Source organism: Ornithorhynchus anatinus, chromosome 15 (genome assembly GCF_004115215.2).
Source record: "Ornithorhynchus anatinus isolate Pmale09 chromosome 15, mOrnAna1.pri.v4, whole genome shotgun sequence".
In the NCBI taxonomy this organism is placed as follows: Eukaryota; Metazoa; Chordata; class Mammalia; order Monotremata; family Ornithorhynchidae; genus Ornithorhynchus; species Ornithorhynchus anatinus.
In genome coordinates this window covers 26,175,697-26,196,998 of record NC_041742.1, presented here as the reverse complement: position 1 = coordinate 26,196,998, position 21,302 = coordinate 26,175,697, and the positions used below count along the sequence as shown (strand labels likewise).

Sequence of the window (21,302 nt, the reverse complement as noted above, 5' to 3'; positions counted from 1 at the left end):
CTTATTTTGGCGACGTCGACCGGTCGACGACACCGCCCCGCTTCATCCTACAAGCGCGCGCCCGGGAAACGCGGGGGCTTCGATGGAGGGGGCTGCCCGGCGCCTACCGGCCCCCCGCCCCGAAGCCCACCCGCCTCCGGGCTTTGAGAACCAGCCGGGCGGCCCCGACTCCGCCTTCTCCCCCAGACCACCTCAACCCAGTGGGCGGTTCGGGCCCGGCTGAGTCGCTGCGCGCTGCGGTCTCACGAGGCAAGAAGTAACAGGAGTGACGATAAATAATAATAACGGTCGTATCTGGTAGGCGCCGACTACGCGCCGAGCACCGCTCTAAGCGCCGGGGGAGATACGCGATCGTCGGGTTGTCCCACGGGGGGAGGCTCGCGGACTCGGTCCCCATTTTACAGGTGAGGTCACCGAGGCACAGAGAGGTCGAGCGACCCAGCCGATCGGCGGCGGAGGTGGGATTGGACCCCGGGACCTCCGCCTTCCAGGCCCTTTCCACGAAGCCGCGCCGCCTCTCCGACCGCCCTCGACGCGGGTGAGCGGAGCGAGGCCCGGGGAAGCGAAGTGACTCCTCCGAGGTCACGCGGCGGACGAGAGGCGGGTGTCCGGACGCCGGGAAAGGGAAAGCCGCGGTCCCGGGAGTTACGGGGCCCGGGTGGCGATCCCGGCTCCGCCGCCTGCCTGCCCCGGGACCTCGGGCGAGTCACGTCACTCCTCCGGGCCTCAGTTCCCTCGCCCGCAAGATGGGGATCCAGTCCCCGGTCTCCCTCCTCTCGTAGTCTGCGGGACAACGGGATTACCTCGTATCCACCCCGGCGCGCTTCGACCGGCGCCCGGCCCGGAGTAAGAGCCCCACGGATCCCCCGGCTGTCCGGAACGTGCTCTCCCGAGCGCTCGGCGCACGGGCCGATCGAGGAGTGCCACCGCGCGGACGTCACCGAGGGCTCTTCGGTCCCGCCGCGGGGCAGGTCTCCGTCCGGGAATGTGGCGGGACGAGGAGAGGTGGAGCTGGACAGGCCGGCCGGGATCCCGCCTCTACGGGATCGCGGGGCGTCCGGTCGTCCCCGCGTCCCTCTTCCGGACCTGATAAATCCACGATTCCCAGGACCCCCCCGCCCCCCCCAGAACGAGAGTTTTTTTCACAGTGTCGTCGTCCCCAGCGCTTGGAACGGGGCTCTGCACGTAGTAAGCGCTTAACAAATAGCAGCGTTATCATCTTCTAAATGGAAGGAGAGGACGGACACTCTGGGGGACAACGCGGCCTTTCACCGCCATCGAATCTCCCCGCCGAGGCAACGCTCGACGCTGAAATCTTCAAAACCGACCCGTCGGCGGGACCCCGACATTCGAGTTTTCCGACCCTCGGGGCGCACGACGCCGAAACGGAGATCTTTTCCTTTCTTAGCCTTCGGAAGCGACCGATCTTATTTATCCGGGGGACACACTTGGCGTGCAAATCCAGTCCCCGCCCCGAAGCGCGTTCGCAGAAGGGACCGTCGGGTCGTTCCGCCGGCCTCCCCCAAGTGCTCCGCGCACGGTGAGCGCTCGCGGAACACGACCGACCGACTGATGGAAGATGGGTTTTAGACGTTAAACGAAGACGGGGGGGGGGGGGGGGGAAGAACCCCAGGTTCTCTCCCCGGCTGATCTCCGGGGTCTCGGGCTGGGGGGGGGCGACTCCGAACGAATCTAAATTTCGAAGCCCCCTCGCCCGCCAAACCGCGGGATAGCCCGGCTCCGGTTTCCCCGCCGCCGCCCGAGAAACGTTCTTCTGACCGTGAAACGGGGAGGGGGCGTGCCCGTCGGCCGCTCGGAAAGGCGGGGCCTCGCGAGACGTCCACCGAGGCTCTCCGTGGGCGTAGAGCGCGGGCCCCGGTCTCCCCGCCCTTCTCCCGAAAGCCCCGGCCTCGTCGCCGCGGTTCGTCGGTCCGTCCGAGCGTGGGATTCCCCTCTCCGAGGAATCCCCTGCCTCCGTCTCCCGGGAGAAACCAGGCGAGATGAACTCGAGGCTTCATTCGTCGGGGGCCGGGGGGTGCCTCGGCTCTGCCCTCTCCGGGGGCGGGGGACGTTCCCTCGGGCGGTCCCGGCCTTCCCGCCGCCCCGGGAGGCGTCTCGGGGTCTCCCCGCTCGCCCCCTCGACCCTCCCTCCCCCTCCCGGCCGCCGCCGCGTCTCGAATCGGCCGGGACTGACGCCGGGAGCAGGTCGGACCCCCCCACCAACCCCCCGGCGGCATCTTGAACGGGAAAGGAAGGGCGAAGAGGTGGACCGGGAGGCCCCGGGCCGAAGGAGAGCCGACCGGTGGGTCCCTCCCCGCCCGCCCCGTCCCCCCACGGCCCCGCCGGCTCCGGGCCGGCCGCGTCACGCGTTGTCCTCCAGGGGAAAGACCAGCCGGGTCCCCCGGGCCCGACCCCCGGGCCCGCCGGCCCCCGGGGCCTCCCCCTCCTCGGAGCCCGGGCCGGCCGGGCCGGCGGGGGCGGAGGAGCCGTTGGCCGCGACGTCGCCGTAGGTCAGGGTGAGGTCCCCGTCGTTGAGGATCAGGTCCGCGTCCCCGTCCCTCGGCTGCTCCCGGTTCTGAAAGAGGGCCCCGCGGCCCCCCGTGAGGCGAGGCGGCCGCTGACCCCCGCGCCCCGCTCCCGATCCCATCCAGGGACGCGCGCGAGCTTCTGCCCGTCTCGGAGGTCACCCCCGAGCACACGCGGGGCCGCCAGCCGCCACTCGGCCGTGCGCCCCGGTCGGCCTCTCGAAGGGCGCCCGGGGCGGAGCGAGCCCCGACCCGACGCCGATCGTCCGTCGCGGCCGCTCGGCTCCAGACGTCCCGACGGGGGTTTCTCTCGGCCCGGCCGGAGTCGGAACCGCGATGCCGCGGGAAGGTTAACTGCCCGGGGGGGGAGGGGGGCGAGACGAGACGGACGGCTCCTCCTTTCGAGACCCCGCCCCCACCTACCTCGTAAACCCGGGGGCTGGTCAGGCAACGGGCGATCAAGCCACACCAGCTCGGGAGGGTGGCGGTTAGCGGCGGGCCGCTGTGCGTGAGAATAGGCTTCAGGTAACTGGAAAAGAAGGATTAAGGAAAAACCGCTCCGGGATATCAGGGAAGGACGACGGTTCCTCCTGAAAGGGATCCCGGCTGCGCCGTTCACTGGTTCCGTCGGACCGAGCGCCTGGGAGGGGACGCTGCAGCGATAAACCGACGCATTCCCTGCCCACGACCAGCTGAGCGTGGCTTCGCTTTTCTCGCTCTCTTTCTCCGTCTGGGTCCCCGTCCCACGGTCTCCATCCCCGTTTTCCGGCCGGGGGAACCGAGCCACAGCCAAGCCAAGCGACTCGCCCGAGGTCAGCCGGCCGGCGAGGCCCGGGCTCCCTTCACCGGGCCACCCGCCTCTCGCCCCGCCAATCGCCCCGCGTAGGGGCCGGGTCTCCGGGGATAGGTGAGCTCGACCCGGGTTTCACCCTTCGGGATTTAGGGAGCACCGGGGGCCACCCGGGTCGAGATTCCCGATCTCCGACCCCGGGTAATCGTTCGCCGAGATTCCCTCCCCGGGAAGTCTCGCACCTCGGGAGGGATGACCCGTTCCGGGACTCTCTTCCGAGAGGCAGCCTGGCCCGGCGGCCGCGTGACCCGGGGCCGGTCACTTCTCTTCTCCGGGCCCCCTTGGCCGTAAAACGGGGGCGAAGACGGCGAGCCCCACGGGGGACGGGGACCCCCAGTCGGCCCGTAGCCACCCCGGGGCTCGGAACGGTCCCCGGCACGTAGTGAGCGCTTAACGGGCGTCACTGCGAAAGAGAACCCCGGAGGCGGCGCGGAGCACGCTTTTACAAACGGCCCCACGCGACGAGGGTCCAGAAGCGGGAAAAAAAAGGGTCGGAGGAGCGGAGTTTTGAGAAACGTGTCAACGGGGCCGGTGGAGGAGGACTCTCCCCGCTCCTCCCGGGACCGCAGGGTAGGAAGAGGGGCTCGAAGGGGGTTTCTCGGGTCACGGCAGAGCTTCCTGATTGGAGCGAGACGCCGGAGGAGCTCGTGAAACCCCGCGGGCCCGTTGCCGGCGATGAATAAACGGGTGAAGGAACCCGGGCGATCCCGTCTTGGCTCCCCTCGCCATTTCAAGGCGCTCGGTCGGAAGCCGTGTACCTTCAGGAGTCCGGGAGGCGCCCGCCGGGCGCCGGATGCGAGCGGATCGGGTCGGACGCGGTCCCCGTCCCCCGCGGGGCTCCCGGGCTCCATCACCGACGAGGTCCGCCGAGGCCCCGGGGGAGGGGAGCGACTGGCCCGGCGGGCGGCGGAGCCGGGATTGGAACCCACGGCCCTCGGACTCCCGGGCCCGGGCTCCCGCCGCTCGGCCGGGAAACCGGAGAAGGATACTTGTGGTCAAAGCCGTACCACAGACGGAAGATCCAGGCGCTCTCCTGCTTCGTCCGGTTTCCGCTTCCCGATTCGGCCCCGTCCTGGGAATGCCCGACGGAGAGGGAGGATTAGCGGCGGGGGGGGGGGGGGGGGGGGGGGGGGGGGGGGGGAGGGAGGAGAGGACGGCGCTCGGCGCAGAGTGAGCGCTTAACGGACGGATGCCGTCGTGAGAAAAAGGAGAGCGCTCCCCGGAGAGAGTTCAGTTCGACGCCGACCTCGTCCGTCCCACCGCAGCTCCGGAGCGCTTACCGCGTGCAGAGCGCTGTGCCGAACGCCCGGGAGGGGACGGCACGACGACAGACGGACACGTTTCTACTCGTGACTGTCGTGACTGCCCCGATTAGACTGTGAGCCCGTCGATGGGCAGGGACCGTCTCTTACCTGTTGCCGGTCTGTCCGTTCCGAGCGCTTAGTACGGTGCTCCGCACCAAGTGAGCGCTCAATAAATACTACCGAATGAATGAATGAATCTATTAAGCGCTCGCTATGTGCCAGACGCTGTATTAAGCAGTGGGGCGGACACGAGCAAGTCCCACGTGGGGCTCGCCGTCTCCGTCCCCGTTTTCCAGATGAGGGAAGCGAGGCCCAGAGAGGCGATTTGCCCAGCGGACCGTGGCGGAGCCGGGATTAGAGTACCGTCCTCTCCCGGGCGCCTAGTACGGCGCTCCGCACCCGGTAGGCGCTCGGTCGATACGCCCGGATGAACGGCCGCGGGATTCCGGGCCCGGCCCGCTTTCCCCGCCGCGGACCCGAAGAGAATTGCGTCACTTGCCCCCTGTAAGACTTGGAAGCTGTCGTGGCTCGGCGGCGGGTCCTCGTCCGGATCCACTCCGACTCTGTCGGCGGCACGGAGGGAAGACAAGCGGGAAGACAGACGTTACTCCGGGCCCACGATTCCACGGCGGAAGCGGTCACCTTCCCAAAGCGGATCGAGCCGTTGGCCGAAAGGAGAGGAGAGCGTTGGTGCGAGAGAAATGGCGGAGACGGGGGTCTGCGACCCCGTGGGGCTCTCGGAGGGGAGGGACGGCGTCTTAATAATGATGATGATGATGGAGGTATTGGTTAAGCGCTTCCAATGTGCCAGGCGCCGTTCTCAGCGCCGGGCTAGAGATGGACTCCCGGTCCCCATCCCCCTTTTGCAGATGGGGGAACTGAGGCCCGGAGAAGTCAAGCGACTCGCCCAGGGGTCACGGAGCGGGCCGGCGGCGGGGCCGGGATGACGGGCCTGGCGGTCGGAAGGTTCTAATCCCGGCTGCGCCGCTCGTCCGCCGCGCGGCCTCGGGCGAGCGGCTTCACCTCTCCGGGCCTCCCTCACCTCGCCTGGAAAACGGGGACGGAGACCGTCAGCCCCACGGGAGGCGGGGCCGGCGTCCGGCCCGACTCGCTTGCATCCGCCCCGGCCCGAGCTTAACGGAGACCGTCGTTATCGTTATTATTATTATCGCTATCCTCCCGACTCCCAGGTCCGGGCTGCGCCCCCAAAGGGCGCTCGTGGCGGAAGGTGGGGGGGGGGGGGCCTCCGTCTCTCCTCCGACGATCCCCCCGGGGTCACGTGTCGAGGAGGGAGAGCCGCAGGTAGGTTCTCGGAGAGAGCCGCGGGAGCGACGTGAGATCGGAGCGCGCGCGCGCGCGGAGAGAAGCCGGGGGGAGGGCGGAGAAGGCCGCGGTCTCCCGCCCTCTCCCTTCCGCCGCGGAGAAAGAAAGCTGGGTTAGAAAGGTCCGGAAAGCCGAGCCCCGGGTTGATTCGAGGTCGGAGGGGGGCCTTGCTTCACCTGAGGTACCGCCAGCGGCTGCCGCTCGGATCCTCGCTCGACGTATTCCGGACGCCGACTCTGACACGACACAATGATGATAACGGGGGTACCCGGTGAGCGCCCGCCGCGGGCCGGGCACCGTCCCGAGCGCCGGGGTAGACGCCGGGACGTCGGGTCGTCCCCGGCGGGGCTCCCGGTCTCCGTCCCCGCCTTCCAGCTGAGGTCACCGAGGCCCAGCTGACCGGCGGCGGGGCCGGGATCAGAACCCGCGACCTCGGACTCCAGAAGCGAGAAGGGGACGTGAGCGCGACCCGAGTCGGCTCAAAGGCGAAGGGAGGCAGGAGGGTGAGGGTGACAAGACCTCCACGTCACCTCGCCGCTCTCCGACTCCAACCCGGCCCGCGGCTTGCGCTCCTCTCACGCCGACCTTCTCTGAGCGAGAAGGTCACGTCACGTCCGCCCCCCTCTAGGCCGTCAGCTCCTTGCGGGCGGGGGACGGGTCCGTTTATTATTGTTTTGCCCTCCCCCAAGCGCACGGGACGGCGCCCTGCACACAGCGCGCGCGCTCAAGGGATGCCACTGAGGTGTCATTTCCGGCGCGGAGGAAACTCACCTAAATAGGAATCGCTTCACCTGTCGTTGAAGCGGAGAGCAAAATATTTAGGATGAGGTATTCTGTGGCCCGGAAGAGAACACGCTCCGCTCACTCTTTCGTTCGTTCGTATTTACCGAGCGCTTACGGCGTGCGGGGCGCCGTACTAAGCGCCCGAGGACGCGGGTCCCCATCCCGTCTCCGCCGCCTGTCCGCTGCGTGACCTGGGGGCAGTCACCTCGCTTCTCTGGGCCTCGGTTACCTCCTCTGTGGTAACGGGGGTCAAAAGCGCCAGCCCCACGTGCGACAACCCGATGACCCCGCATCTCCCCCGGCGCTTAGAACGGTGCTCGGCACGTAGTGAGCGCTTTAACAGATCCCGTCGTTCTTATCACGGCAGTTGAGGACGGACAGATCACCGCCCACAGCGGGCTTACGGCCCAGAGGGAAAGGCTTCCGTTTCTGGAACGCGTCCGCCCATTTATTTCCGCGTCCGTCCCCCCCCCGCTAGACGGCCCGCCCCCGGTGGGGCGGGGAACGCGGATGGGAATCCCGTTCCCCTACTCTCCCCAGAGCTCAGTACAGTGTTCTGCGCATCCCCTCGATTCTACTTATTGCTGTTGTCCGTGTCCGTCCGTCTCCCCCGATTAGACCGGAAGCCGGTCGGTGGGCAGGGACCGTCTCCGTCCGTTGCCCAATTGTCCATTCCGAGCGCTCGGTACACTGCTCTGCACGTAGCGCTCAATAAATATCGAAGGAATGAACGCACACGCGGTAAGCGCTCGGTAAATACCACCGACGGACTGAGCAGGAGAGGCCTTCTCGGATGTAGGTGCTGCTCGGTTTCCTTCCAAGGGATTGAGCTGTTCAAATACTATAATAATAATTATTATCATCAGTAGTATTAAAACCCCGATGGGCCCATTCGGTTTCCGCTACGTAGGAGGCCCCTCCGGATCTTGGGAGAACTCCGCCACCCGGTCGGCCGGTCTCCGTTAGGCGCTCACTACGCGCCGAGCACCGCCCTAAGCGCTGGGGTGGATCCAGGCAAGTCGGGTCGGGCCCGGTCCCCGTCCCGCTCTGGGGGGGCTCGCGGTCTCCACCCCCCTTGGACAGACGAGGTAACTGAGGCCCGGAGAAGCGCCGCGGCCCGCCCCGGGTCCCGCGGCGGACCGGGGGCCGGGCCGGGATCGGAACCCGGGTCCTTCTGCCTCCCGGGCCCGGGCTCCGGCCGCTTGCCCGGGCTCACCATAATTAAGAACGGGGGCGTTCATTCAGCGTCTCATACGTGCCGCGCACAGCGCTGACGGAACACCCTCAGTCGGTACTGTCGACGGGTACCGTGGAAACCAAAAGACCACCCCGGTAGCCTCGTCCGACCCGAAGACCTAGACTGCCGTTACTCAACGGTATTCGTGGGGCGCGTCTCGTGCGTCGGGCGCTGTGCTGAGCGTCGGGGCGGATACAGGCCGATCGGGGCGGGCGCGGTCGACCGCGATGATCGATCGCCGTGGTGTTTGTTAAGCGCTTCCTCGACGCCAGGCGCTTGACTGAGCGCCGGCGACGAGCGAATCGGGTCGGGCCCGGTTAATGATAACGACAGATGCGGTGATGTGAAGCGCTTACTCGACGCCGGGCACTTTACCGAGCGCCGGAGCGAGCCGGACCCGGTCGACGACGACGACGACCGTGGTCACGCCAAGCGCTTACTCTACGCCGGCCACCTTACCGAGCGCCGGCGCCGAGCGAACCGGGCTCGCCGCGCAGACGGGACGGCAGCCCCGCCGAGGGCTGTCCCGTTCTCGGCGGTGCCGGGGGCGCGCGTCGCCGTCCCTCGGGCGTCCGGGCACTGACCTGATGTTCAGCCACGAGAGCATGGGGGTCGTCCCCCCGCCGACGACCCAGACGGTGAAGAAGACGACGAGCAGGGTGGTGGAGAAGATCATCCGGTGGGAGTACGTGGCCGTCTCGCGGATCGCCAGGGCGAAGGCCATCGCTCCCCGGAGGCCTGGCGCGGCGGACGGAGCCACGTCAGGCCCGGGGGGACCCCGGCGGTGCCCGCGCTCCGCGTCCGGCCCGTCGGATCCGTCGGGCGCTTCCTCCGGGCAGGCCGCCGCCCCGAGCGCTCGGACGCGCGGTTCGGAAATGGGGGGGGGGGGCCGATCCCTGCCCACGCCGGGCTGAAGCCCTTACTAGGTGCCGGGCGCCGTTCTGCACTCGGAGGTCGATAATAATAGTAGTATTTATGGTATTTAGTCAGCGCTCACTAGGTGCCAGGCACCGTCGATGACGATAACGATAATTACGGTATTCATTCAGCGCTTACCCGGTGCCGGGCACTGTTCTAAGCGCTCTGGTCGATGATGATAATTACATTTATGATATTTATTCGGCGCTTACTAGGTGCCGGGCGTTATTCTACGCTCTGGGGTCGCTGATACTGATATTTACGGCACTGATTCGGCACTTACCAGGTGCCGGGCGTTATTCTAAGCTCTGGGGTCGATGATACTGATATTTACGGCATTGATTCAGCACTTACCAGGTGCCGGGCGTTATTCTAAGCTCTGGGGTCGATGATGACAACATTTATGGTATTTATGCGGCTCTTACCAGGTGCCGGGCGTTATTCTAAGCTCTGGGGTCGATGACAATAATATTTATGGCATTTATTCGGCGCTTACTAGGCGCCGGGCATTATTCTCTAAGCGCTGGGGCCGATGATGATGATGATATTAGCGGCCTTTCTTCAGCGCCTACTAGGTGCCGGGACCCGAAGCACTGGGGTCGATGATGATAACATTTATGGTATTTACTCAGCGCTTACTAGGTGCCAGGCGCCGTTCTAAGCTCTGGGGTCGATAATGATAAGGTTAATGGCCTTTACTCGGCGCCTACTAGGTGCCGGGACCCGTTCGAAGGCCTGGGGTCGATAATAAAAATAACGTTTATGGGATTTATTCAGCGCTCGTTAGGTGCCAGGCGCTGTTCTGGGCAGTGGGGTCGATAATCGTAATAACACTAACATGGCGATTAACGTACCCGTGAAGCGCTTACCACGGGCCGGGCACCGTACCGAGCGCCGGGGCAGATACGAGTTAATCGGGTCGGACGCGGTCCCCGTCGCCGGGCTCACGGTCCGAGGAGGAGGGAAGGGAACTGAATTCCCGGTTTACGGACAGGTGGCCGAGGCCCAGGGAGGCCAAGTGACTTGCCCGAGGTCACCCGGCGGACGGGGGCCGCGCCGCCTCTCGCCCCGACCAGCTCGTGCCGACCCCGGCCCCGAGAACAGCGCTTCGCCCACGGCGAGCGCGCGCCCGCGGACCCCATCGCAAATAGAGGGTCTCCTCGGCGTCGCGTTCGCCTCCTCCCGGGCTTAGGTTTTTGTTTTCCTTTACCTGAGAACATCATCATGTGCTGAAAATTCCAGCCGATCTTCTGCCTGCGGCCCAGGTTGAGAAAGAAGGAGAGAGGGTAGATGTGTGCCGCTCGACCGAGGAAGATGGCCACCTGCCCGCCCGCGAGGAGGGAGACCGAGTCAAGGCCGGGAACGTCAAGCTGTCGTCGGGCCCGGGGGGGGACGGCGGCGCCGACGGCGCGACGGAATCCCCGTTCCGCCGACGAGGTCGCGGAGGCCGGGACTCGCCCGAGGTCTCGCCGAGGCCGCGGGGCGGAGCCGGAATTAGAACCCGGGTCCTCTGACGCCCGGGCTCTTTCCACTAGACCGGCCCCCTCCGTGTCTCTCCGGGGCCGCCCCCCCCCCCCGCCCGGTCCCCCCCAATCGCCGGTCGCGGCCCGGATACTCCCGCGGGGAGAGGGAGAGAGGCCGGAAAGGATACGAATGCTCCGATGACGAAGATGGGGCTGAAAATGTGCTTCTGGAAGGTGAAGAGGGCTAAGCCCATGTAGGAAAAGATGAAGTTCTCCGCCAGGAAGTGCAGCACCTCGAAGAGCTGGAAGGAACGAGGAAAAAAGGCGGGAGAAAGATCACGCCCCGCCGCTCCCCTCTCCTCCCGACCCGATCCCCCAGCGGGCCCTGCGGAATGAGAAGGAAAAATCCCGACGGTATTCGGGAGGCCTCACTCGGCGCCAGGCGCCGTTCTAGGCGTCGGACAAGGTGACCGGCTCGGACACGGCGTCGCCGCCCCCCCCCCCCCCCCGTCACGCTCCTCGCCCCCGTTTTACGGACGAGGGAACCGAGGCCCAGAGAAGCGAAGCGGGCTCCCCCCAGGTCACCCGGCCGGCGGGCGAGAGAGGCGGGCCGGGGCCCCGGGGCCCCGTGACCCCCCCGCCGGGCCGCGCCGCCCTCTCACCTGCTTGGTCCGGCTCCTGGATTCCGCCGACAGGTTGTTGAAGGTGTAATGGGCCTGGGTGATTCCACAGAAGAGCACGGCTACGACGCCTGCCGAGAAAATCAGAGGCGGGGGCGACGCACGCCGTTTTTAGTGGGATTTATTTCCAAAAACGGCACCCGTTAAGCACCCGGTACGTGCCGGGGCCGTCCCGACCGCCGGGGGCGGGGGGGGGGGTGCGGGTTCGTCGGGTCGGACGCGGTCCCTGTCCCGCCCGGGGCTCCCGGTCGCCGTCTTCCGGACGAGGGAACCGAGGCCCGGAGAAGTGAAGCGACTCGCCCGAGGTCCGACGGGCGGCGGAGCCGGGATCGGGACCCGTGGACCCCCCCCCCCGAGGCCCGGGCTCTGGCCCCCGGGCCCGACCACGGCGCTCGGCGTCCGTCCGGTCGGATCTACCGAGCGCTCCCTGCGTGCGGGACACTCCGCTGAGCGCTTGGAGGGTACGATCCGCCGGGAGAGACGATCCCCGCCCGCCGACGGGCGTCGCCGGCCTCAAGAGAAACGGAATCAGAGTCAGAGACGCGTTATCGACAGCGTAAAGAGAACAGCGAGCGCCTAAGAAGCGCCCTCGTCAGAGAGGCAGCGTGGCTCGGTGGCAAGAGCCCGGGCTCGGGAGTCGGAGGCCGCGGCTTCCGATCCCGGCCCCGCCGCTCGGCGGCCCCGGGACGGTCACCGGACCTCTCCGTGCCTCGGTGACCTCGTCCGTCGGAGGGGTCGAAGACCGCGAGCCCCACGCGCGACGGCCCGACGACCCCGCGTCTCCCCCGGCGCTTCGGCCGGCGGCCGGCACGGGCTCGGCGCCCGACGGATGCCGTCGTCGTCGTCGTCGTCGATGGGAACGTGCTCTAACGTCGGCCCCGGGAGAGGAAGGGAGGCGGGGCGCCGGTTCTGGGGAGGAGGAGGAGGAGGAGGAGGAGGAGGAAGTCACCTGTGAATCCGCAGGCTTCGGCCAGCAGGAAGGTGCTCCAGGACATGAGGAAGAAGAGAGCCGTTTCCAGCAAGGGGAAGCAGTGCAGCTTGGTAAACTTGGTCACGTCGACATCCCGTTAAGGGCCCAATCGGTGGATCGGATGGACTGAGCGCTCCCTCTCGGGGAGGGGCCCGCTGGGAGAGCCCGGGACGCCAGAGTCGACGCTGCTCGCCCAGCGCGCGCGCGGCGGGGGCGGGGGAGCGACCCGGGGGACGCCGCCCATCGCGATGATCCCGGCCCCCGCTGAAGCGCCGACCGTCCGCCCGTGGGACGGGGGCGGATCGGGTCGGGCCCGGTCCCCGTCGGCCGGACCAGGGAACCGGGGCCCGGGGAGGCGAAACGGCCGGCCCGCGGTCGCCCGGCGGACGGGTGGCGGGATCGGAACCCGCCACCTCCTGACCGCCGGGCGCGGGCTCTACCCGCTAGGCCACGCCGCCTCGCCGCCCGGGCGGGCGTCGCGCAGATACCGCGAGAAAGCTCGGAAACTGGAATTGGGGTTCGGGGCTAGAGAGTCTTACGTGTGTATCTGTAATCTATTTATCCATCTGTTTGTATATGTGTGTGTGTGTGTATCTTTTCATGTACGTATATACGAATGTGTATCTTTATATATCTTGATATATCTGTAATCTATTCATCTATCTATATGTACGTGTACATCTTTACGTTTCTATCTATTTGTGTATATGCGTCTTGATATATCTGTATATATCTTTATATACCTGTAATCTATTCATCTGTGTATATCTATGCATATATCTTTACATATATGTTTATATAGTCACGTCTGTATCTTTATAAATGTATATCTCTTTATACATGTGTGTGCGTATATCTGTAACTGCTTATTCGTCTATTTATATGGATGGATGTATTTTTACATGTCTGTATATATGCGTAGGTACACCTTGATATATATGTATATGTTTTTATATATCCGTAATCTATCTGTTTACATGTATGCATATCTTTACATGTATAGCTATCTTTCTATCTATATCTTTCTCTCTATATTACATATAGATATATGTTATCCTCTCTCTCTATGCGCGTGTTTATATTATATGTATTATAGATGTCTTTATAGATGTCTATATTTTTATACACGTGTGTATCTATCTATCTATCTGTAATCCGCTTACTCATCTATTTCTACGCGTGTATATATCTTTACATCCGCATACACGTATATATGCATCTTGATACATATACGTCTATATCTGTAATCCATCCATGCCTCCATTTCTCGATTTCTCCGAATGCCCGCCTCCCCGCCTAGACCGTGAGCTCGCCGCGGGCAGGGAACGGGTCCGGCGGGCTGTCCTCTCCCAGGCGCTCGGCACAGCCCTCCGCACCCAACGAGCGCTCAGTAAACCCCACCCGCCCGAGGCCGGACGGCGAGTCGACGGCAGGATATCAGGGCGGTCCCGACGCCGGTCACGGCCCCCATGGCGAAGGAGCCGCTGAAGATGCCCAGGAACACGCCCACCGATTTGAAGAAGGCGGCGGCGTCGAAGGCGTGGGAATTCTCCCCCGCGGGCTGGTAGGCGACGATCGACCTGCCGGCGGAGAGGGGGAGGGTCGGAGGCCGGGACGCGCGCGATGAGCAACTCGGGGAGGTCGGGGGACACGACCCCGGGGGTACGGCCCCACTCCGGAAAGACGGGGAAGCCTAAGCGCGGGCGTCGGAGGGAGCCGGGTTCCGACCCCGGCACCGCCCCGTGTCCGCCGGGTGACCTCGGGCCGGCCGCCTCGCTTCCCTGGGCCTCGGTTCCCTCCTCTGGAAAAGGGGGATGGAGGCGGCGAGCCCCACGCGGGGCGGGGACCGCGTCCGCTTCGGTCGGCCCGTCCCCACCCCGGCGCCGAGCGCGCCGCCCGGAGCGAGCGCGGAATACGGCCCGAGATCATCGTCCTCGGGACGATTCTGTCGGCCGGCGCCCGGGAAGCGCTCGACGGCCGCCGTTCTCCACAAAGGCGGCCCAGTCGTTCGAGACGGCGCTGGGGTGGGGGGGGCGATACTCACGAAGACAACACGATGGCCACGGCGTCGTTCAGCACGCTCTCTCCGAACAGCAGGGCGTAGAGATCGACGTCGGCGTGTAGCTCGTTAAATATCGCCAACACCGTCACTGGAGGGAAAACGTAAAAGCGTCGGGAGACCCCCCCCTCGTCGTCGCCTCCTGCCAACTGGGCGAGGGGGAGGAATGGACATCTTCCAAGACGGAGAGGCAGCGCGGCCTAATGGGTACGGCCCGGGCCCGGGTTCTCGTCCCGGCTCCGCCGCTCGTCCGCCGTGTGACCTCGGGTGGGTCGTTTCACTTCTCTGGGCCTCGGTTCCCTCCTCTGGAAAATGGGGATGAAGACTGGGAGCCCCACGGGGGACGGGGATCGGGTCCAACCCCATCTGCCCGTACCTACCCCGGTGCTGAGAACGGTGCCTGGCACGTGGTAAGCGCTCAGCGGCTCTAAGGCCGCTTCGCCCTGCTAAAACGCCAAGTCGGTTCATCCGTTCGTTCAGTCAGTGGCGTTTTTTGAGCGCTCACCGTGGGCCGAGCGCCGTACAATTCGGCAACGGGTCGAGACGATCCCTGCCCGGCAGCGGGCTCACGGAAACCGAATGGGCCCATCTGGGCTTTAAAAATAAGAAGAAGAAGAATAGCGATAATGGTATTTGAATAGCTCGATCCCGCTAACCGATCGACGGGGGGTATGTGTTGAGGACCAAGGGCGGAGCGCTGTACTAGGCGTTTGGGAGAGTAGGATGCAACAGAATCGGCGGACACGTTCCCCGGCCGTGACCGATCTAGAGGGGGCTTAGAATCTAGAAGCAGGTTTCAGTCTAGAAACGTACAGTCCAGAAGGAGCTGCGGCTTACGGTCCGGCGCTCCACCGGCGACACGAGGGCGAATCCCTCAAATCTCTCTCCTAAAACACACCTCCCCGCTAACAATTCTGCTGCCCGACGCCGCCGAGCACTGTGGCACGTGCCGGGGCAGAGACCGAATCGTCCCGTCGGTCCCTGTCTCCGTCCCACGTGGGACCGGAGGGGGAGGAAAATCGGGGGTCGAACCCCCGTTTTGGAGGAGGGGAGATTGAGGCCCAGAGGAGTCGAGTGACTTGCCCGAGATGACACAGCGGGCAGGCGGAGGAGCCGCGGGGGGGGGGGGGGGGCGGGGACCCAGGTCCCCCGACTCCTAGCCCCGTCGTCTTCCATTCGATTCATTCGGTCGTTATTCATTCAGCGCTGGGGCCGCCCAGGTTCCCTAAATCTGATTTACTGAGTGTTGATTCGATTCAACTGATCGTTTCCATCGAGCGTGAGGGCCACCCCGATTCTCTAAAGCAATCTCTCGATCGGATTTACCGAGCGGTGATTCGATTCATTCGCTCGGATTCACCGAGCGCCGGATCCGCCCAGATTCTCCAAATCAATCCCGCGACGGGATTTAGTGAGCGTCGATTCGATTCATTCGACGGTCTTTATCTCGAGCGCTGGGGCCGCCCCGATTCTCTAAATCGGTCGATCGGTCGGATTTACTGAGCGTCGATTCGATCGTATTTATCGAGCGTGAGATTCTCTAAATCGGTCGCTCGATGGGATTTACCGAGCGTCGATTCGATCCACTCGCTCGTATTTATCGAGCGTGCGGGCCGCCCGGATTCTCTAAACCAGTCGATCGATCGGATTTACCGAGCGTCGATTCGATTCAGTCGATCGTTTCCATCGAGCGTGAGGGCCACCCAGATTCTCTAAATCAGTCGCTCGATCGGATTTACCGAGCGTCGTTTCGATTCATTCGATCGGATTCACTGAGCGCCGGATCCGCCCGGATCCTCTCAGTCAAGCCCGCGATGGGATTTGCTGAGCGGCGATTCGATTCATTCGTATCTACTGAGCGCCGGGGCCGCCCCGATTCTCTAAATCAATCGCCCGATCGGATTTACTGAGTATTGATCCGATCGTAGGTATCGAGCGTGAGCTTCTCTGAATCAGTCATTCGCTGGGATTTACTGAGCGCTGATTCGATTCACTCGGTCGTATTCATCGAGCGCCGGGGCCACCCGGATTCTCTAAATCAGTCGATCGATCGGATTCCCCGAGTGTCGACCGGGCGCGGAACACCGTACTAAGCGCCCGGGAGAGGACAGCGGGATATACGAGACACGTCCCCCGTCCCCAGGGAGCTCGCAGTCCGGAGGGGAAGAGCATTTTAAGTTCTCAGGTTTAAAGCCTCCCCCGCCCGCCCCCCCCCCCCCGCCCCCACTCCCCACATCATCAGAAAGGCAAAACGGTCGGAACGGCACTCAGTCGGCCGTTCTTAATGCCCTTCGCGACGCTCGTCGGCCGCTTCCCGTTTCCACGGCCGCTACCTGGATCGGTGGCGGAGATCACGGCTCCGAACAAGAGGCAGTCGGTGTAGTAAAACTTCTCGGAGAGCTGTCCCACCAGCTTCATCAGTTTCACCACGCCATACATGAGGTTCCTGCCACGAGGGGAGAAGAAGGGTCAACCGGGAGAGGTCGGCGGTCCCGGGAGATCGGGCCCCGTCCCTTCCGAGGACGAGCGTCCGTCCCCGATCGGGGCGCGGCCCGGGGCTCTGCTCCCGGCGGCTCCACCCGCCTCCAACTCGATGCACTTCTCCGGGCCTCGGTTCCCTCACCCGGAAAACGGGGATCGGGACCGACTTGATCTCCCACGCTTAGTACAGTAAGCGCTTAACCGATACCGCGTCGTCATCACTGTTATTATTATCGTCATCCAGCCCTCTAGAACTCCCTTTCCGACCAACGGTGTTCACTGAGCGCTTCCCGTGGGCCGAGCCCCGTACTAAGCGCTGGGGAGAATCGGGAGAGTCGGAAGACGCGGCCCGGCCCCACGGGAAGCGGCCGGTCTAGGGGACCGGAAGCGAAGCAAGCGCTTCATAAATACCATCGCTTATCGTTTCTTTTCCTGCCGCGTGGGAGCGATCGCCCCCCGGCGGAGTTGGCTACCTACGGATTCCCTATTTAGGGATCTGCGTATTCGCTCGGCCAGCTCCCCGACGTCTCTCTCCTCCCAGAGGTGAAGAAACCTCGGGTCCGCCCCCCTCACCCGTTCCGTCTCCGGCTGGCCCCCGGAGGGTTCCCGTCTCCGCGCGTCTCGGCCGCCGGGAGAGCCGCGCGGACGCCGGCCCGGGCCCCTCCCGTTGACCGACGAATTCAGCGACCGACCGTCCATCCGGTCCCGTTCGTTCGGGTCCGACGAGAAACCTCCGGATGGACGCCCTCCCGCGGCGCGACGGATCGGAAATAGAAAACGCGGCCGGACCCGGAACGCGACGCGGCCGGTTCGGGTGAGCCTCTTCTCCCAGATCGGGTCCGTCGCGGGGCGAAACCCTATCCTCTTCGAAAAGATGGGCAGGACGGTCCCGCGCCACCGCACCTGACGGTTTTACGACAAGCGACCGAACGGATTTAGGCGAGGGAGCTCCGCGTTGGCCCGAACCTGGCCGAGCTCAGCGCCGTAAACGGTGAGCGAAGAGTCGAAATAGGGAACTCGGGGGACCGACGCCAGCCAAAAGCAAAGCCACTCACCCAATGATGAAACAGGAGACCGCGGTGCCCAGGAAGGCGTAAGCCAGAATAGATCCCAGGTTGCGAAAAAAGTGTCTCTGAGGGAGAAGAAGAAGAATCGCGCTGAGGTTTCCGGGCACCCTACGCCGAGCGTTGGCTAAATACGAGGGATCGACGGACGGATAGCGGGGGTCTGACTCGGCCACGGGAGAGGGAGACTGGGGGCTCGCGGTGGGACGGGGATGTCAGGGTCTGTCGTCGTGCCGTACCTCCCCAAGCGCCCGGTACGGCGCTCTGCGCGCAGCGAGCGCTCAAGAAATACGACCGGAAGAATGAAACGCGACCGATTGGGTCCTCTCCATCCAGAGGTCAAACCGGGCGCCCTCCTCACAGCGCTTTCGGCGCGTCTGCCCGTGACGGGCGCGCTCATCCCGACCGTCCTCGTCATCGAGGCGTGGGTTCGGCGCTCGCTACGGGCCAGGCGCGAGGGGCGAGAGGCCACGTGGCCTGGCGGCGAGCGCGCGGGCCCGGGCCTCGGCGGATCTGGGTTCTGATCCCGCCTCTGCCGCGTGACCTTGGGAAAGTCACCTGGCTTCTCTGGGCCCCAGCTGCCTCGGCTCTAAGACGGGCTTCATTCGAAGTATTATTCATTGAGCGCCTACTACGTGCGGAGCACTGTACTGAGCGCTTGGAATGTATAAGTCGGCAACAGACAGAGGCGATCCCTGCCCAGTGACGGGCTTCTGCGAGCCCCGGGTGGGACAGGGACTGCGTCCAAACCCGAGTGGCTTGTATCCACCCCAGCGCTTAGTACAGGGTCTGACACGGAGTACGCGCTTTAACGAATTCCCTAAAAAAAAAAAAAAGGACCGGGGTAGGAACGGGATAATGAGGAGGGACGCTCTGCGCACGGCGAGCGCTCGATAAATAGGACCGAAGGAATGAATCCGGTCCCGGCTGGGGCTTCACGGTCGACGGGGGAGGGAGGCCATTTCACCCCGATTTTCCCGGTGAGGGAACTGAAGCCCAGAGAAATTCAGTGACCCGAAGCGATCTATTTTTCCCCAGCGAGAGTCTCTTGTCATTAATGAAAACGCGAGACACGGCCTAAAAATCGACTCTCAGCCGAAGACTCGAGGCCCGCCGTGTTCGCCAATCGCCGATAAAACGCCGCGCGGTTATGGATCGGGGAGCGAGTGGTGACGGCGGTGATGGCGGGGATAAGATGAGAGAGCGGTTTTTCAGTTCCTAGTTTTGCAAGCCCGGGGTGACTGGAAAGAAGAAGTCACTTCGGCTTTTTTTTTTGGGGGGGGGGGGCCTCCCGCTACTTGTTCAGCACCGAACGCCCTCCTAAGTGCTGGGAAAGACGGAAGCCGATCGGGTCAGACGCAGCCCCCGTCCCACGTGGAGCCCGCGGTCCGGGTAAGAGGCACCGCCTCCCCATTTTGGAGCTGAGGAAGTCGCTCGGTACGGGGCTCCGCACGCAGGAAGCGCTCGATGAACACTATCGACTGAACGCGTGAGGCCCAGGCAAGCCAAGCGACTCGCCCAGGGGCCCTCGGCAGGCGAGCGCCGGAGCCGGGATCAGAAACCACGTGGGGCGGGGGCCGCGTCCGACCCGATTAGCGCCCGGCACCGCTCAACGGATGCCCCGGAGGACACCACTGCCGATCTCGTCGTCGTCGTTAGGGTGATTGCCGAAAAAGCAGATTCCGGGGGGGGGCGGCGTCCCCTCCGCCGGGCCTCGCCGCGTCGGTGCTCCCGGAAACCGTCCCACGCTGCAGTCCGGCAAGAGGAAGGGCTTTCCAAACCCCAAGAATGCCGCTAAACCGGACCGACCGTCGGCTTCTCCCTCTCCTACCCGGGGGAAGGCGCCTCGGCCTTCTCCCTCGGCGGGAAAGGTTGCGGAGACGGGCCGGATTTCCTTGTAGGTACGGAAGGCCGAAACCCCCCCCGCACCCGCCCGAGATAATCCGGTTTTTTTGGCGGCCGCAGTGACGGCAGCCCGTAACGGCGGTGTTTGGCTCGGCATCTGGCAGGCGCTCGCTACGTGCCAGGCACCGTGCTAAGCGCCGGGGCAGAAACGAGCTAACCAGGTGGGACGCGGTCCGTGTCCCGCGCGGGGCTCACGGTTTGAATCCCCATCGTCCGGCTGAGGGAACCGAGGCCCAGAGAGGTGACGTGACGGGCCCGAGGTCGCACAGCGGAGGCGCGGCCGGTCCGGGATTTGAACCCAGGGCCCCTGACTCCCGATTCTGGGCTCTAACCACTGGGGGACGCCGCTTCCCCAGCCCTTACGTGGCAGGTTCTTCTTAGGCTGCTAGCGGATTAGGTTGGCCTAGCGGTCCGGGGTGCCAGTCCGTCCGCTGGGTGACCTCGGGCAAGTCGCTTACCTTCTCTGCGCCTCGGTTCCCTCCTCTGGAAAACGGGGACCGTGAGCCCCACGCGGGACGACCCGATTACCCCGGATCTCCCCCGGCGCTCAGAACGGCGCTCGGCACACGGTAAGCGCGTAACCAGCGCCGTCGCTATATTATATCGAGAGACGGTTCCTCTAGGGGAGATGGCGGAGCGTAAGGATGCGGAGGGAGATGGATCCGTGAAAACGCGTCGAAGCGCTCGAGCCGCGGCGCCGTACGAGACGCGCTCCAAGACGTTCTGCGTCCCCTTCGAGGCGTAGGCCCGCCGCGGGCGGGGGACGGCCAGCTGGAGTGTGCTCTCCCGAGGGCTCGGCACGGTGCTCTGCCCGTTGTCAGCGCTCAAGAAATAGCGCCGATCGACGGACGGGCCGGTGGGCCCCGTCCCCGCCTTTCGCCGAGCTCGCGGGCTGCGGGGCCGAGGGCGGGCTGAGGTCCGAAGTGCTCAAAGGAGTTCCCGGCGCTCGGTGAAGGCGACCGATCGGCCGGTTACAGATTCAAACGCAGAGGCGACGCGAGGGGGGGACGGGGGGTCGGCCGGGGAGGCCCAACGGATCTCATCTGTCCCCGGAGAATCGACCGACGGTATCGGAAAACACCCGCGGGGTTGAACGCTGGCGGGCGGAGACGAGGAAGGGAGACGTCCTTACCTTCTTTAAACTGTATCCGGCGTGGAAAATAATGGGAGGCAACAGGATGTTGAAAAAGACCTCGGGATCGAAAGTGACCTAGAAAACAGGAAACGAAGCAGATTTAGTGCTCATCGAGTGCTCTCTAGGGCCCGTGGCCACGGGGCGGCTGCTTCCCGCCCCCGGCGTCAACACCGGAAGGTCCTCGTCGCAGGTCAGAGGCACCTACAATCGCTCGTTGCCGTCTACTGAGCGCCCGCTGCGGGCAGAGCACTGTACTGAGCGCTCGGAGTTGGGAGATAGGTTCCGTCCGTTCACGGGGAGACCGGGAAACCCATCAGTTTGGCGTTGGGGGCTCGGAAACCGAGGCATTTTGAGTTCCTCTCGTAAGAACGACGCTAACGCGACGGTGTCCGTTAGGCGCTTAGTAGGCGCCGGGCTCCGTCCCGAGCGCCGGGGCGGATACGAGCCGATCGGGTCGGCCCCGGTCCCCGTCCCACGTGGGGCTCCCGGCCTCCGTCCCCACGTCAGATGAGATCCCCGAGGCCCAGCGAGGGCAGTGACTCGCCCGAGGTCGCCCGGCAGACGGGGGCCGGAGCCGGGATGGGGACCCGGGTCCCCTGACGCCC

General features: G+C 64.9%; 1 protein-coding gene across 2 annotated transcripts in view; it reads right to left on the bottom strand.

Annotated features, from left to right (window-relative positions):
* Positions 1–2,160: 2,160 nt before the first annotated feature.
* SLC9A7 (solute carrier family 9 member A7) overlaps positions 2,161–21,302 on the bottom strand; it is a 35,338-nt gene continuing 16,196 nt past the window's right edge. The window contains exons 3-17 of one of the 2 annotated variants that reach the window (XM_029079969.2): positions 20,695–20,772; positions 17,649–17,725; positions 16,446–16,558; positions 14,098–14,203; positions 13,492–13,633; positions 12,033–12,138; positions 11,066–11,154; positions 10,592–10,705; positions 10,151–10,262; positions 8,607–8,760; positions 6,179–6,238; positions 5,179–5,242; positions 4,365–4,447; positions 2,949–3,054; positions 2,161–2,575 (exon numbers count right to left, since the gene is read on the bottom strand). In XM_029079969.2, coding sequence (XP_028935802.1) covers positions 2,363–2,575; positions 2,949–3,054; positions 4,365–4,447; positions 5,179–5,242; positions 6,179–6,238; positions 8,607–8,760; positions 10,151–10,262; positions 10,592–10,705; positions 11,066–11,154; positions 12,033–12,138; positions 13,492–13,633; positions 14,098–14,203; positions 16,446–16,558; positions 17,649–17,725; positions 20,695–20,772 — 1,617 coding nt within the window. In that variant the 3' untranslated portion in view covers positions 2,161–2,362. The remainder of the gene's footprint in view (positions 2,576–2,948; positions 3,055–4,364; positions 4,448–5,178; positions 5,243–6,178; positions 6,239–8,606; positions 8,761–10,150; positions 10,263–10,591; positions 10,706–11,065; positions 11,155–12,032; positions 12,139–13,491; positions 13,634–14,097; positions 14,204–16,445; positions 16,559–17,648; positions 17,726–20,694; positions 20,773–21,302) is intronic. The other variant, XM_029079970.2, reaches the window with a different exon arrangement.